General features: G+C 47.4%; 1 protein-coding gene across 1 annotated transcript in view; it reads left to right on the top strand.

Moving 5' to 3' along the window:
* LDLRAD3 (low density lipoprotein receptor class A domain containing 3) overlaps positions 1–14,065 on the top strand; it is a 229,222-nt gene that overhangs the window by 114,808 nt on the left and 100,349 nt on the right. Inside the window, exon 4 of the mRNA XM_046017664.1 lies at positions 12,934–13,068. Within this exon, the coding sequence (XP_045873620.1) occupies positions 12,934–13,068 (135 nt within the window). The remainder of the gene's footprint in view (positions 1–12,933; positions 13,069–14,065) is intronic.

The following is a 14,065-nucleotide window of genomic DNA, read 5'->3' as shown; positions in this document are numbered from 1 at the left end:
AGTCTATGGGGGGAATTTTATATATACATGTATTCATGTGTACATACTAGAGAGTAATTCGATGGCAGTAAAAAGCAAGTGTGGTACATTCTAGAATATACATTCTAACTGATTGTGCTACCCTACATATTCGCTGTCGTATTAAAGACTGCGTATGATTTAAATGTTTGGATATTGGTCTTTAATTGTCTAAATGACTTAATTATATCCATTCCAAATTCAACTCAGGGGATTAAACTAGCATTTCCCTCTGGCATATCTACCATCTAAAAATAATGGATTCTAATTCACTGTTTTGAAACTGGTGAGTGAAAGAGAATCCAGCATTTACCCTCTTTTTTCTAGATGTGTTGCCCTTCTGAGTAATTAAATAGTAACCACCAGACAGGAAAGAGCTTTTTTTTTTTTTTTTTAACTGAAGCATACCAACTAACATGGAAGAATGAGAGAATTAGAGTATCTGTTTTGCAACTTTGGTGAAGAAATGGATCGACCATGGCTCATGAAAGCATTAGATGAAAAATAGTTGGGGAATTTTCTAGGAGGTGGGTGGGGCTGACCATGCCTGGGACCCACCGTTAGTGTCTTCACAGACAGCTCTGGGTCAGCGCTGTACCACTTCAAGTAGAATGTGGAAGCCCTTTCCCTCCATAAGATCTCTTTACATTCTGATCGTCTGAGATCGTACATCTCCATACATTCAGAACCCAAAAAAAGGCAGTGTTTTCATTTTTGCTTTGAAGTCTCAAGTGCATTTTTTTTAAAAGATTTTATTTATTTATTTGACAGAGAGAGAGATCACAAGTAGGCAGAGAGGCAGGCAGAGAGAGAGGAGGAAGCAGGCTCCCTGAGGAGCAGAGAGCCCGATGCAGGGCTTGATCCCAGGACCCTGAGATCATGACCTGAGCCGAAGGCAGCGGCTTAATCCACTGAGCCACCCAGGCGCCCCCTCAAGTGCATTTTGAGGAACTCCAGCAGAAAAGAACAGTCTGTTACTCTGTTTACCCAGAGACTTGCCATTTTGGTTGCTCTTCCTTCATTCCTGGTGTCCCAACTCTCTTTCTGGTATCCTTTCCCTTCTGGCTGAGGTTTTTCCTTTAGCCGTTCTTTTGAAGCAGGTCTGCTGGTACCACATCCTCTTAGTTTCCCTTCATCCGACCGACCGTGTCTCGATTTCAGCTTCATTCCTGAAGGATATTTTTACTGCATATAGAATTCTGGGTTGACAGTTCTTTTTAAAAGCACTTTAAAAATGCTGTTTCACTTCCTCTGGCTTTCGTGGTTTCCGATGAGAAATTTGCAGTCATTCAAATGGTTTCCCCATAGAAAATATATCATTTTTCTGGCTGCTTTGAAGGTTTTTTTTTTTTTTTTTTTTTCCCTCCCAGTCTAGCTCTCAGCAGCTAGATGATAGTGTGTCTGGCTATGGGGATTTCTTTGAGTTTATTCTGTGTTAGGTTCTTTTTGAATCTGTTAAGTTTTCGTCTTTTTCTGTACTTTAGGACCTTTTCAGCTACTCTTTCTTCAAATTGTTTTCAAGCACTCTGTCCTTATGGGATTCAGATAACAACTTAAGATATTTTGTGATTGTCCCACAGGTTCCTGAGGCTCTGTTCAGTTTTTAATCAATCTTTTTCCTTTCATTGTTCAGGTTGGATAATTCCCATTAGCCTCTTGTCAAGTTTACTTTTTCCCCTGTCATCTCCAGTCTGCTTTCGAGCCCATACAGGGTGTTTTTACTTTTTGTTTTTTTTCTTTTAAATGTCAGTTATTGCATTTTTTAGTTCTAGAGTTTCCTTTTGGTTCTTCTTTATATCTTCTGGGTTCTTTGAGGAGACCCCATATTTTCCATTTGTGTTGAGAATTAGTGTGATTGCTGGCTTGTTGGGAGTCTTTCTGGAATTAGCTGCTTTAACGTCTCCATCATGTAATTCCAACATCTGTCTTATTTTGGCAGTGGTGTCTGTCGATTATCTCTTCCCTTGAGATTTTCCTGATTTTTCACAAAGCAAGTAATTTTGGATTATATTCTGGATGTTTCGATGATTATGTATGACACTCTGGGTTTTGTTTCAAGCCTACAGAGTGTGTTGATATTTTTGTTTTAGTAAGCAAATGACCCTATTGGGTCAGGCTACAAATTCCTAACAGCCCCTCTGTGGACAGAGTTGCAGTCGTTTTCAAGCTGTTTTTGCAGTGTTGTTTGGATCTGTGTTGCCTCTGCACCCCCTCCAGTTAGTCCGGGACCTGGACGGTGGTCTGTGAGTTTGGTTCTCAAAGTCTTGGGTGTGCTGATTAGGACCAGACCCATGCACGTGCCACCTGGGGATCTGCCTAGAAGTTCATAAATAACTTTATGGAGTTGCTTTTCCAAGGTCCTCCTGCTCCACTGTCTCTCTGATCCTTTCCAGTTACATGGGACTCTGATGGGAGGGGGAGGGAATAGGAAACCTACCACCACTTCAGTGATAGTTTGAATTTTGTTCTTCTTCCCCAGTTGGGCTGCTCTGGTTTCCCTTTCAGAACCTAAAAGAGCTGCCATGTTTGTCCGCCTATTTGGCTAGGCTTTTACTCCAGCTGCATTCAGGGGGAGAGCCAGGGCGGATGTCATGACTGCTGTTGACCTGGAATGAGAACCTCACAAGTCGGTCTGAGCATCACAAGGAAAGAGCCAGCAGATGTTGTTTGCCTTCAGACGTGAGCCAGCAGGAGCACACATCATCACTGTGAAGTATTTCTGCCTCCGCTTCTAACCGGAATCTGATGGAGCCTCTAAATCTGTCCTAGTCAGTTCTGGCTGCCAGTTCTGGCTGCCATGATAGATGGCCATGGATTGGGTGACTTTTAAACAGAAACTTATTTCTCATAGTCCTGGAAGACCCACATGCAGGGTATCCTCGTGGTTGGGTTCCTGGTGTGGGCCCTCTTCCTCTTGATGTCCTCCCTGGGCCTTCCTTGCTCATGCACACACACAGAAATCTCTTGGCTGCTCCTCTCAGAAGGGCCCTAATCCCATCATGAGAGCTCCACCTTCATGACCTCATCTCACCCTAATCTCTTCCCAAAGGCCCCCCCCCCCCCCCCCCCCGCAAGGCCATCCCATTTATTAGGGGCTCAGGTTCCAGCATATGGACTCTGGGGGACATAGCATGCACTCTGAACACCATCCATTAATTCACCGGAAATTCAGGGACAGGGGAACATGTTGGTGGCCCCATGGGGGATGGACTGCCAGATCTACAATGTGGGAGATTTTGCAGGGCTCCCATTTCATCCAGTAATGCATTCTAAGGAAAATTAGAGGAACAGGGAACCTACAGACTGAAGGGGACTGAAAGACAGATCCATCAAATGCAGTGTACCCATCTTGTTTCAGTCTCTACTCCAACAAATCAACTGTTAAAAAAAAATTAAGTTAATTGACAAAATGTAAATTGTGGTTGTGTATTTGATGCTATTAAGGCATTATTGTTAGTTTCTAAAGTGTGAGAATGATTTTTCTTTGAGAGAGAAAGTGGTGGGGAATGTGCATGCATGAGCAGAGAGAGGGATGGAGGAAGAGAATCTCAAGCAGACGCCACGCCGAGCGCAGAGCCTGATGCAGGGCTCAATCCCAGGACCCCAAGATCATGACCTAAGCCGCCAAACCAAGAGTCAGATGATTAACCGACTGAGCCACCTGGTACCCTGATATTCTGTTTATTATTTTTAAAAAGTCCTTATATACAAGGATGTGTATGTGTGTGGGTGTGTGTGTGTATACACATATATATATATGTAATATCTAATGCCATATTAGATATTTATAAAAATAAACATCATAATAATGTATATAAAGATGAAATCACAATGAGGGGTAGTGGATGGCAGGTAGAACTGAAATAAAATTGTCAATGAGTTGATAATTTTTAAAGCCAGGTGATCAGAACATGGGGATTTACTATGCCAGTCTCTCTTTTTGGATATTTGAAATTTTCTGTAATAAAATAATAAAAAGAAATAAAGATAAAGGAGAGGTTTTGTCGGATTATGTCTTGGCCTTTCGTATGTAACAGGAGAGTCTTTTTTTTTTTTAAAGATTTTATTTATTTATGTATTTGAGAAAGAGAGCACAAGCAGGGGGAGAGGCAGAGAGAAAAGCAGGCTCCCTGCTGAGCAGGGAGCCCGATACAGGGCTCGATCCCAGGACCCTGGGATCATGATCTGAGCCAAAGGCAGACATTTAACCTACTGAGCCACCCAGGTGTCCCGAGAGTCCCATTTTTAAAGAACTTTGTTCTGTGGACCCGTTTTCCCACCTTTTGCATTCCTTTGATTCGGGAGTGAAGAACCAGGATTTCCTCTTAGATGCTCAGAGTGCTGAGATTTACCTTTTTGTAAATTTCGCTTTTTGTCCTCCCTCCCTTGGTTGTGTTTGGCCCCTTCTTCTCCCCTGTCCTCAGACATCCTTGGTTGGAGGTGGGACACTGGCTCGGCTGGCCACACAGCCCTGATCTGGTCGTCCCTCATTGAGGGCAGAGACTCCTGGCCAGAACCGAGATGGCAGGGTGGCCTGGGTGACCTCCGTGCACCTTTGATTCAGGCTAGGGCTCTGCTGCTCTTGCATTCAGTGTAGCTGTGCCCAGAAGAACCGCCACGTCCTTATGTGTTTCTTCCATGGCTGACGAATTCCTGTCCCCCCGACCAGCTGCCTGGGTTCGCCAGTGTATCTGTGGTTTTTGTTCATAGAGCCCCTCAGTGCTGCCTTATTCCCATGTCGGCCAGATTCGATGCTCCGTTTCCTTGGTGGCATCCTCGAGTCAGGCCTGCATCAGATGAGCTGGGGGAAAAGAGCTTCTCAGTAAGGGAACTCTTCCACCCAGTGCTCCAAAGCCTCCTCATCAATGTCTCCTTAAAGACGCCTTGCTTCTGCTTAAATCACCTGTGTCTTTAGGAAAATACCCCTGGTTTGCCAGGGCCGGGCTGGCTCATTCTCCTGCGTGTTCACACACCATCTTGGGGCTTCTCCAAATCAGTGTCGCTGAGAAAGAGAGGCCTGCCCCGAGCACCCTGTCAAAGAGTAATTCCTTCCCTCCCCAGTCTCCCACTCTGTCTCCTCCCCCTGCCTCACTGTTCTTAGTACTGCTTTGTGTTTATTCCGTCTTCCCGGCCACACTGTGACCTTGTGAGATGGTATTGTTGTCAGGTTCACGGCTGGAGTCCCAGGGCTGAGTGTACAGCCAGGCTCAAGGCTTAGCCTACAGCAAATGTGTATGGAAGAAATCACACTTCCCATGCTTTCCCTTCACGGCGAATTGACCTGCCTGCCTCCCCACTAGAATGTGAGCCCTTAAAGAGTCCAGACTGGGTTTTCTTCTCTCCCCTGTGGCCAGTAGAGTGCTTTGTTTAAAGGAAAGAGTCCACAGTAAATGTCTGTTGAATGAGGGGGCCAAGCAGCTTATCGAACGAAGGGTTAAAGCAGGAAAGGAACCCGTCAAAATGTATTCCTAACACATGGACATCTCGATCCTCTTCTGGGTCTCAGCTGTATACCCAGAGGGCATGTTTAGACCGTGCATTGCTCATTCACCCCAGCTCCCGCCTTCTTTCAGATTCTCTTCTCTCCACGATTTCCAAGTCAGACCTGTGTGAGATACGGCAAAGGATGTACGGATGGGTCAGATACAGGACTGTGGCGTTGTTGAGATTACACTCAAGCAAGAGAGGCAGAGATAGTCACACCCAAACAATTACAGTATGGGGTTGGCTGTGGGGAGTGCTGTGGGAACCATTGAGGGGGGAGATGGTTTCCTTCTGGGCTGCTCCGTGGCAGCTGTTGAAGGAGATGGACCTAGGTGGATGGGCACCATTAAAAGTTGGCCTTCTAGTTCCATGGGGGTGTGTTCAGGCTAAGGGCCCAGGCAGAGGCTGGGGGGGATGCAAACTGCAGGGTGTAGAAGCCACTCGGTTGAGGACTGCAGAGCGCTCACGATACACGTGGCACATTTCTAAATGCTTTGCATGGATAATTTCATTTGAGGTTGGTAATGTTATTACCCCCCCCCCCAAGAGGTTTTATTTATGTATTAGAGAGAGAGCCCACACGAGCAGGAAGGAAGGGGAGAGGGAGAAGCAGACTCCCTGCTGAAAAGGGAGCCCGATGCAGGGCTCCATCCCAGACCCTGAAATCATGACCTGACCCAAGGGCAGGTCATGCCACCCAAGCGCCCCTGGAGATTGTATTTTATAACCAATGAGGAGCACTCGAACCTGAGCCTAGTGCAGGGTGAGGAGAGGGAGAAGGCCAAACGTGGTTGGAGCCTGAAGAGCTGGGACAGGGTGGTCCCTTTACCAGGAGTGGAGGCACAAGAAGAATGAGAGAGGCAAAGTCATCTGTTTCCGACATGCAGGGTGTGAGGTGAGGGGCCATTCAGGCCACAGTGTCCTGGGGAGTCAGGGGACTGATGTTATCGCAAGAGGGAAGGTCTGGGAAGCCATCCACGGGAAGGCGGTGATTGAAGCAGTGAAGTTGGACACCAGGCAGGCATGGGTGTTGGACAGGAGGTGGGCATGGCCAGGAGGCCTTTATAGGGAGGAAGAAACAAACTGTCACCAGCAATGAATCAGAATTCTGCCACTGGCACCCAGTGGACTTGAGAGGGGTTTTGAAAATTCAAGTCCTCCAAGCCCTTGGACATTCAGTGGGACTGAGGACTCTGCCTCCTGCCTCTTGCCCAGAGTGGTGGGCCCTTCCCCTCGTGCAGACTCAGAAGAGGGGCTCACTCTAGACCATTGGCCACACGCGGGCCATGGTGGCCCGATGGGCGGAGGGCTTGCTGGGAGAGGCCTCGTGGAGCAGACTCGGAAAGACAGGCAAGAACTCGCAGCTCACTGCACCAGGCCGCCTCTTTGAAGGTCGGGGCTGTGAGCGTTTTCCCGCATAAAGGCAGTAGTGCTTGTGAATGGGACAGACGACTTGCAAGAGGGGCTCGGGGCCCTCCATGCTGGAACAGAGGAAGGCTCTGGGCAGCTCCATCTCCCCCAGCTGCCTGGTTTCCAGGGAAATTGGAGCTGGAAAGCAGAGCTCTCCCTGGAGGCCATGAGGCTGGCCTGCTGGTTGGGCTGTTTGGTGAGGAAGTGAGCAGTAACCGCCTGGGGATGGGGAGCAGATGGGAAGCGAGGGAGCTGGTGATGGGAACTTTCTCCTTGATGTGTTTTATGAAGAACCCTTTGAGGTGGAAGAAGGGCCGACTTCACAGACTTTAAATGGATTAAAGGCAACATTTCCTACATCCTGCTGGAGACAGATTGCTTCATTTCCTGTCTTGAAGCCGGTCAGCTGCTTTTGGGCAGCCCAAGTGGACCCTGGGTCCTTCTCCTTCAGATGTGGTTGGAGTAAACGCTGCCAGTTGAATTAACCACGGAACTTAACCTTAACTCCTTCCTCTCTCCCCCCTGGCAGGGAGAGACGTGTTCTCTTTCCTGAGGATTGTGGGCTGGGAAACAGATCTTCAGATCCCTGTGTTCTTTGTGCTAATAATAACCGAGGAGCTTTTGAGTCTGCTGTTGAGTTTTTGAAATTGACTCTACAGACAGTCTTCTCCATCTTTATGGAGGTCAGTCTTGTTCCTCTTTCTAGTTAACCGAGTAAAGTAATAACATTTTTCGGTGACAGGCAAACCTTTCCAAGAACAGAGGAGACATCTTTTGGATGGGTTCAGTTATTGCTAGACAATACCGAGACATAACATCCTAATATAGGAAGCGTCTCCTGCTCTGGTTATGAGCTCTGCATCGAGCAGTTACTCTTTTGGGGTCCTGGGTAGGGTTCCATGGGACCACGGGAGCCCGAAGACTTGACCCCTGTCCGCCCAGAGCCTCCAGGGCTTGTCCACCATCGTCCCGGGCACGCTCACCTTCAAGTTGGCTGAGCCTGGCCAACAGGTGCAGAGGCCCTCGGAGAAATACAGAGAAACTTCGGAGGAGTGGGGTGCTCTCCTCTGATTAAGCAAGTCTGCCCAATAACTGGCCACGTTTATGGCTTGGAGGACCGTGGTTGACAGGGATCTCACTGGGAAGTGTTGCATCCTGGTTTTTTCAGTGTTTACCTTCATGGGCAACAGTTCGGGGCCATTCTTAGGAACGTCCATTTTTAGACAAGGCTATAATACAGGGCTGCTTTCGGCTCCTTTCAGAGCCCACTGGTTTCTTTTGAAACTATCTTGAGCTTCTCTGCTTTTGGAATTGTTAAGGCAGCTTTTTATAGTTCTTCTGTCTCCTGCCCTAGCTATCTGCCTTCCTTTCTTGCCGGCGGTTGGTCTGTGGAGTGACAGGCAGCCTCTCTCCCATCTGATTTGCTGTGGCCATGGGAATGGGCGTGCAGACCTTGCTGGAATTTATGTAGATGGGGAATCAGCAGATCCTGAGGGAGGTGAAGTCTCGAGGACCCCTCCAGAAGGAAGCTCCCCGCCCTCAAAGGGCATGCACATGGCTTTTTTCTCGGGCTTGCTGCTGGGTTGGGGGGAGCGTTCCTGTGGCCACCTCTGCCTCTGTTTCTGTGCCCTCCCACCTCCCTCCCCCGGTTGGGTGGTGGTGAGGCTCTGCTGTTTTATGAGGCGCTGTTGGAATCAGGAGCTACCGCAGGTGTGGTTGAGCACCAGCCTGGGCCTGGGTCGTCGAAGTGGGGAGGATTCTAAAACAGGTGTTTGCGGGCCAGACGGCATTTTGTGCGGGAAGAGTAAAGGAAAAGGAAAGAAGTGATCCCTGAAACATTTCTGCCCCATGAGGTACTTCAAAATTTTTAGTGAAAGCTTTCGGGCATACTGAAAAGGCAGAGTGGAATTAAATGAACACCTGTGTCCCCAACACCCCGCTTTTTTTTTGTTTTTGTTTTTTAATTTTATTTGTTTGAGAAAGAGAGAGTGCACCAGCAGGGAGAGTGGCAGAGGGAGAGGGAGAAGCAGGCTTCCTGAGGAGCAGGGAGTCCCATGTGGGGTTTGACGCCAGGACCCTGGGATCATGACCTGAGCTGAAGGCAGATGCTTAACTGACTGAGCCACTCAGGTGCCCGCCTTGCCGCCCCCCCCAACCGCCAACACACTTTAAAAAATCAAATTAGCAGGGTGCCTAGCGGCTCAAGTCGTTTGAGCAGCTGAGTTGATTTCTGCTCAGGTCATGATCTCAGGGTTGCGAGATCGAGCCCCATGTGTTGGGTTCTGTGCTCAGCAGGGAGCCTGCTCTGCAGGACTGCGGGAGATCCTCTCTCTCCCTCTGCCCCTTCCTCTCCTCTCTTGCTCTCTCAAATAAATAAATAAATCTTTTCAAAAAATCCCTTTGCCTGTTGTTAAATTGTTATAACTATATTAATTATAGTTAATAATGACTTCATTGTTAGTAATATAATAATGGTATAACTATAGCTATAACTGATAACACTATTGTATACTTGAAAGTTGCTGAGAGAGTAATCTTAAAAGTTCTCATCATAAGAAAAAAAATTTGTAACTACGTGTGCTGATGAATGTCAACTAGACTTACTGTGGTGATCATTTCACAATGCCTACGAATGTTGGATCATTATTTTGTACACCTGAGACTAATATAATGTTATATGCCAGTTTTACCTCAGTTAAAAAAATTATGTTCCCATTTTGCCTTATTTGCTTTAGATTTTTAAAATACAATGCTACCAGATATCATTGGAAATTCACAGTATATACCCCTTCCCAGGTTCTGTCCTCCTCCCTTCTCTCCAGAGGCATCTGCTTTCCTGAACTTACTTCACTCCCGTACTATCATATGAGTGGTATTTATCCATCTTGACTGCAGTTCATTGATTTTTGGGTTTTCTTTGGGTTGATAGACTTTCTACTACTCTTCATTGGAGGCTGGCAAACGATGGGTCCTGGACCCAATTTGGCCTACCACCAGTTTTTTAAATAAAGTTTTATTGAAACACAGCCATCCCCATTGTTTATGGATTTTCTGTGGCTGCTTTGCATCACCACGGCAAAAGCTGAGTAATCCTGACAGAGACAAAGGCAGATGGTTGGCAAAGCCTTAAAAGTTTACTAGCTGGCCCTTGGCAGAAAAAGCTAGCCACCTCCTTCTGTAAACTTCTCTTGTACCAGTATCGCACATGCATCTGTTCTCCTGTGGGTGAGCATTTGGGGCCTTTCTCATTTTTTTTATTTTACAAACAGGGCTTCACTAAACATTTGTGTTCATTCAGGATTCTCCCTGGAGTGTGTCGCTGGAAGCGAAATTGCTGGGCTGGAAGGCGTGGACACCTTTTTATGGGGCATTACTAAACTGGTCTCTGAGGTGGATCCCCCAATCTATATTCTCCACCGGTGGTCCCCGGGACTGTCTCTCCCTCCGCATCCTGGCCAGCGACGTGGTATTTTAAGACCTGAAGTTTGGCCTGTCAGCTGTGGTGGGAGTGGTGCTTCATTACCGATGGCAACCAGTTATTTTGGACTGTTTGCCGTTCCTCTTGTGGCCATTGCCTGATGGTATCCTTCACCCATGTTCGACCGAGTTGTTTGCCTTCTTCCTCTTGCGTTCTGCGTGATCTTCATATAACGTGGCTGCTAGTCCGTTTGGTTATATGCATTAAAGCCAGTCTGTTTATTTGGTTTTCAGTGGGTCTGGATTCATTACTGATGCTGTGTTTTGAGGTAATCGTCAACATTAGTTCATCTTGACGGTGTATATGATCTGTCTAGACATGTTCACGCACACACACATACATGTAATGTATATGTGTGCACGTTTGTGCGCATGCACACACAGAGGACTTCGTTTCCTTGGGTGAGTGTGCAGAATTGAAAAGGTGTGAGGCTGAAGAAAAGTAAGTAGATGCCAGCCCTGTCAGCAGGATTGATTTAGCACAGATCCCCCCACCAGGGCGTTCACGTGCGTGTGCGACCACCCCATCTTGGAGTAATTAGAGTGCCTTTCCGAGGCTGTCTGTCAGAATGAGCTGATTGCTGCTGACACTTGGGCTGCATGCACGTGACCCACAAGGTCCCAGGGAAGCTGAAGGCCACCACCACGGGATGCTGGAGGGTTTGGAGAGCTGCCCTGGACAGAAACTGAATGTGATTTGTGGTTTGAGCCTCCCCATTTTGGTTTTGGCTGAAATCAGACCTTGGTTTCTTTCTGATCAAATTGAACCATCCTCTGGTCCACAGCGATTGAAATAATTAAAACTTACATTTTCAGGCCAGACCACTTTGGGGTGACTTTACGCTGGTCCGTTATCTTTAAAACTGAGAGCACTGGCTTCCCTCCATCCCTCTGCCTCCTCTGACCTTTCAAGTCAAACTTTCTGAATTAAATAGTTAAAGATAGTAAAAAAAAAAAATAAAAAAAACCCAGAAAACCTCTGCAGTCCTTTGTGTTTCTGAAGCCCAGTGAAGTCTTCAGCCCTTTGCAGCCTCGATCTGTGTGTATCTTAACAATAGCTCCGTGAAGCATGTGGGGAAGGTTTATTATAAATGCCATCTTGCGGTGGGGTCCACTGAGGGACATCACAGCTGACTTCCCCTGATTCTATTGCGATCTCCGTGCTGGGCCTGGCGCCCCAACTGGTGCTCTTCCCACCATGTGCAGTGCAAGTGTGGGCTCATTCATTCCCCGACAGCCAGTACATCCCCTCATCATCCCAGCCCCCAGTATCGTCCCCGGTATTGCCTTTACAGGGAGGGCTGTGCTCATGGGACCGAGACAGACATAGCTAGGGGAGTGTGCCAGACATTGTCTGAGCAGGTGCCGGGAGTCAGATTTTGCACTGCACGTTTGCTCACATGTCATCTCATCTGATGGGCAAATTAATGCTCTAAGCAGGGCTGGCTTCACGGGCCTGTCACCTGCGCAGATCCACGGGCCCAGGCTCCGCTTGGAAGGGCTCCTTGCTTGCCTATATGCCCTTCTTGAATTTGTAATTTTTGAACAGCTAACCCTACCTTTTCGGTTTGCACCAGGCCCCACAACTTACATAGCCAGTTCAAGCTATAGGCAAAGACGTTGAGGCTCAAAGAGGTGAAGTAATTTGCACGGGATTACACAGCTCATAACCAGCAGAGCTGGGATTGGACTGCTTGCCACTTTGCTACTTCATTTATTGAAAGTAGAGCTCGGGAATGAGCCGTGTTTGAATTGCACTAACATGGGAACAAGGTAAATTGTGCTGTGGAAATAACTTACCTGTGGAGATTTGCTTGTGTGTTGTTAAGTAGCTCTTTGTGTTGACCTCACACTGGCCAACACTTGCCCCTCTCTTCCTTGAGGGGAGGGACCATGCCTGTCATTGCTTTTGAGGTTCTGAAAGTGCCTAGAACAGGGAGCTGGACGGGGTGCCGCTCAGGCCGACCAAATGCGTTAATGGGCTTCTTTGATTGCAAAGAAATGGAGATCACTGAGTTTACTGTGGTGAGCCATGAAGATACCTGAAGGATTAAGAGGCCAGTCCATAGTTCTAGAACCAGAAGAATCCAATAAAGCTCTTGGGCCAGATCATGCCATCACCCCCCGGGTAGCAGAAGTTCATGGATTCCCCGACTCAGCTCCTCCTTCTGGCTTTGCTTCTCTGTGTGACTTATGCTCCCAGCCATTTCACTCATGACTCTCCCAGGAGATGCAGGTTTTGCCCCAAGCCCTTCAGAGGCAGCTGACCCACCTGGAAGTTAGCCGTGCTGAGTGAGGCATTGCCTTCTGGCCACACTGGTATGCTTACCGGGCACTGCCTGGTGACTCGGGAGAAGGAGCTTTTAGAATGGAGCAGGGTAGGTCTTATCCTCATTGGCTGGCCAGTTTTCCCAGGATGGTCTTTGAGTTCGCCCTCTTAGAAGATGAGCTCACTGCTTCCTGAGCAGCACACACTCCTGGTTCTGGGAGTTCTCCATGGGACTTGCCGGCCTCCTTGGTGACCTCTCTGTTTTCCCTTCACAGCGGCCAACCCTCTGCTTTGCTCCACCGCCCGCTACCACTGCAAGAACGGCCTCTGCATTGACAAGAGCTTCATCTGCGATGGGCAAAATAACTGTCAAGACAACAGTGACGAGGAGAGCTGTGAAAGCTCTCAAGGTAGGAAACCTCCGAAGCTTTAAAAAAATAATTGCCTCACCACACCACAGTAATACCAAAAGGACGAAAACAGCAGGCATCCCCCTTCCAAATACAACAGCCAGGTTAACGTTTGCCCTTTACCCTGCAGGCCCTGTAAACAAGCTTTTACTGCTAAAGCACCTACCATTTTGGATTTCGTATTTCTCCTGTATGAAGTATCATGTATTTGTTTTCACTTCAAAACTGTAATTCACCCCTGCTGCGTTGCATACGGTCAGGGTGCTCTGCGTGGTTTTCTAGATTGTTGCATTGTTGGAGCCCACCTGGATTGTCTCCTTCCCCAGCATCCCTTCTTCCAGATAAATTCTGGAGAGTGGGACATCTGCACAGTTCACGGCTTACACCCCCACACGCAGCTGTTCGAAACAATTCTTTCTTTTCTTTACATGGGTGCGAGCATTGTCTGTGCCTGTCAGTTTCACCTTTATATCCACGGTATTCGCGGCTGTTCTGTTTTTTTCTGTTTTTGCTAATTTAGTAGTCATAGAATGATTGCTCCTCAGATGCTTTAATTTGCATTTCTCTGATTATGAGCAGAGTCAACATTTTCCCCCGTGTGTTTGTTTACTACTTTGTTCCCTCTTATGTGAATTGCCTGCTCTATCAGGACTTGATCTCAGAGGAATTTTGTGGAATCTGAAGTGATGAGGTTGGAGGGGAGGGGAATGGAAAGGGGAGCTTTTTAGGGAGCCCAGAAGAATACAGCAGGGTCGTATCCTCCTCTGTCAAAACTGATCAGGCACTTTACTTTACTCATTGACTCTTCTGATAAACACATTTTTTCAGTGATTAAAAAATAGAGATTTAAAAGTGCACATCCATATTAAGGCATCGTAAAAAGTACATATTTCTAATGTAAACTGGTATGATCTGTGCACGGTCACTACATTTTCACTTAATATTCTGTTGCTGTGATTCGCCCACGTCATTGATTGTTGGTAGAGTTCATGTGTTT

Source organism: Meles meles, chromosome 8 (assembly GCF_922984935.1).
Source record: "Meles meles chromosome 8, mMelMel3.1 paternal haplotype, whole genome shotgun sequence".
NCBI lineage: Eukaryota > Metazoa > Chordata > Mammalia > Carnivora > Mustelidae > Meles > Meles meles.
Note: the sequence above shows the minus strand (reverse complement) of the source record. Positions and strands in the feature narration are given on the sequence as shown.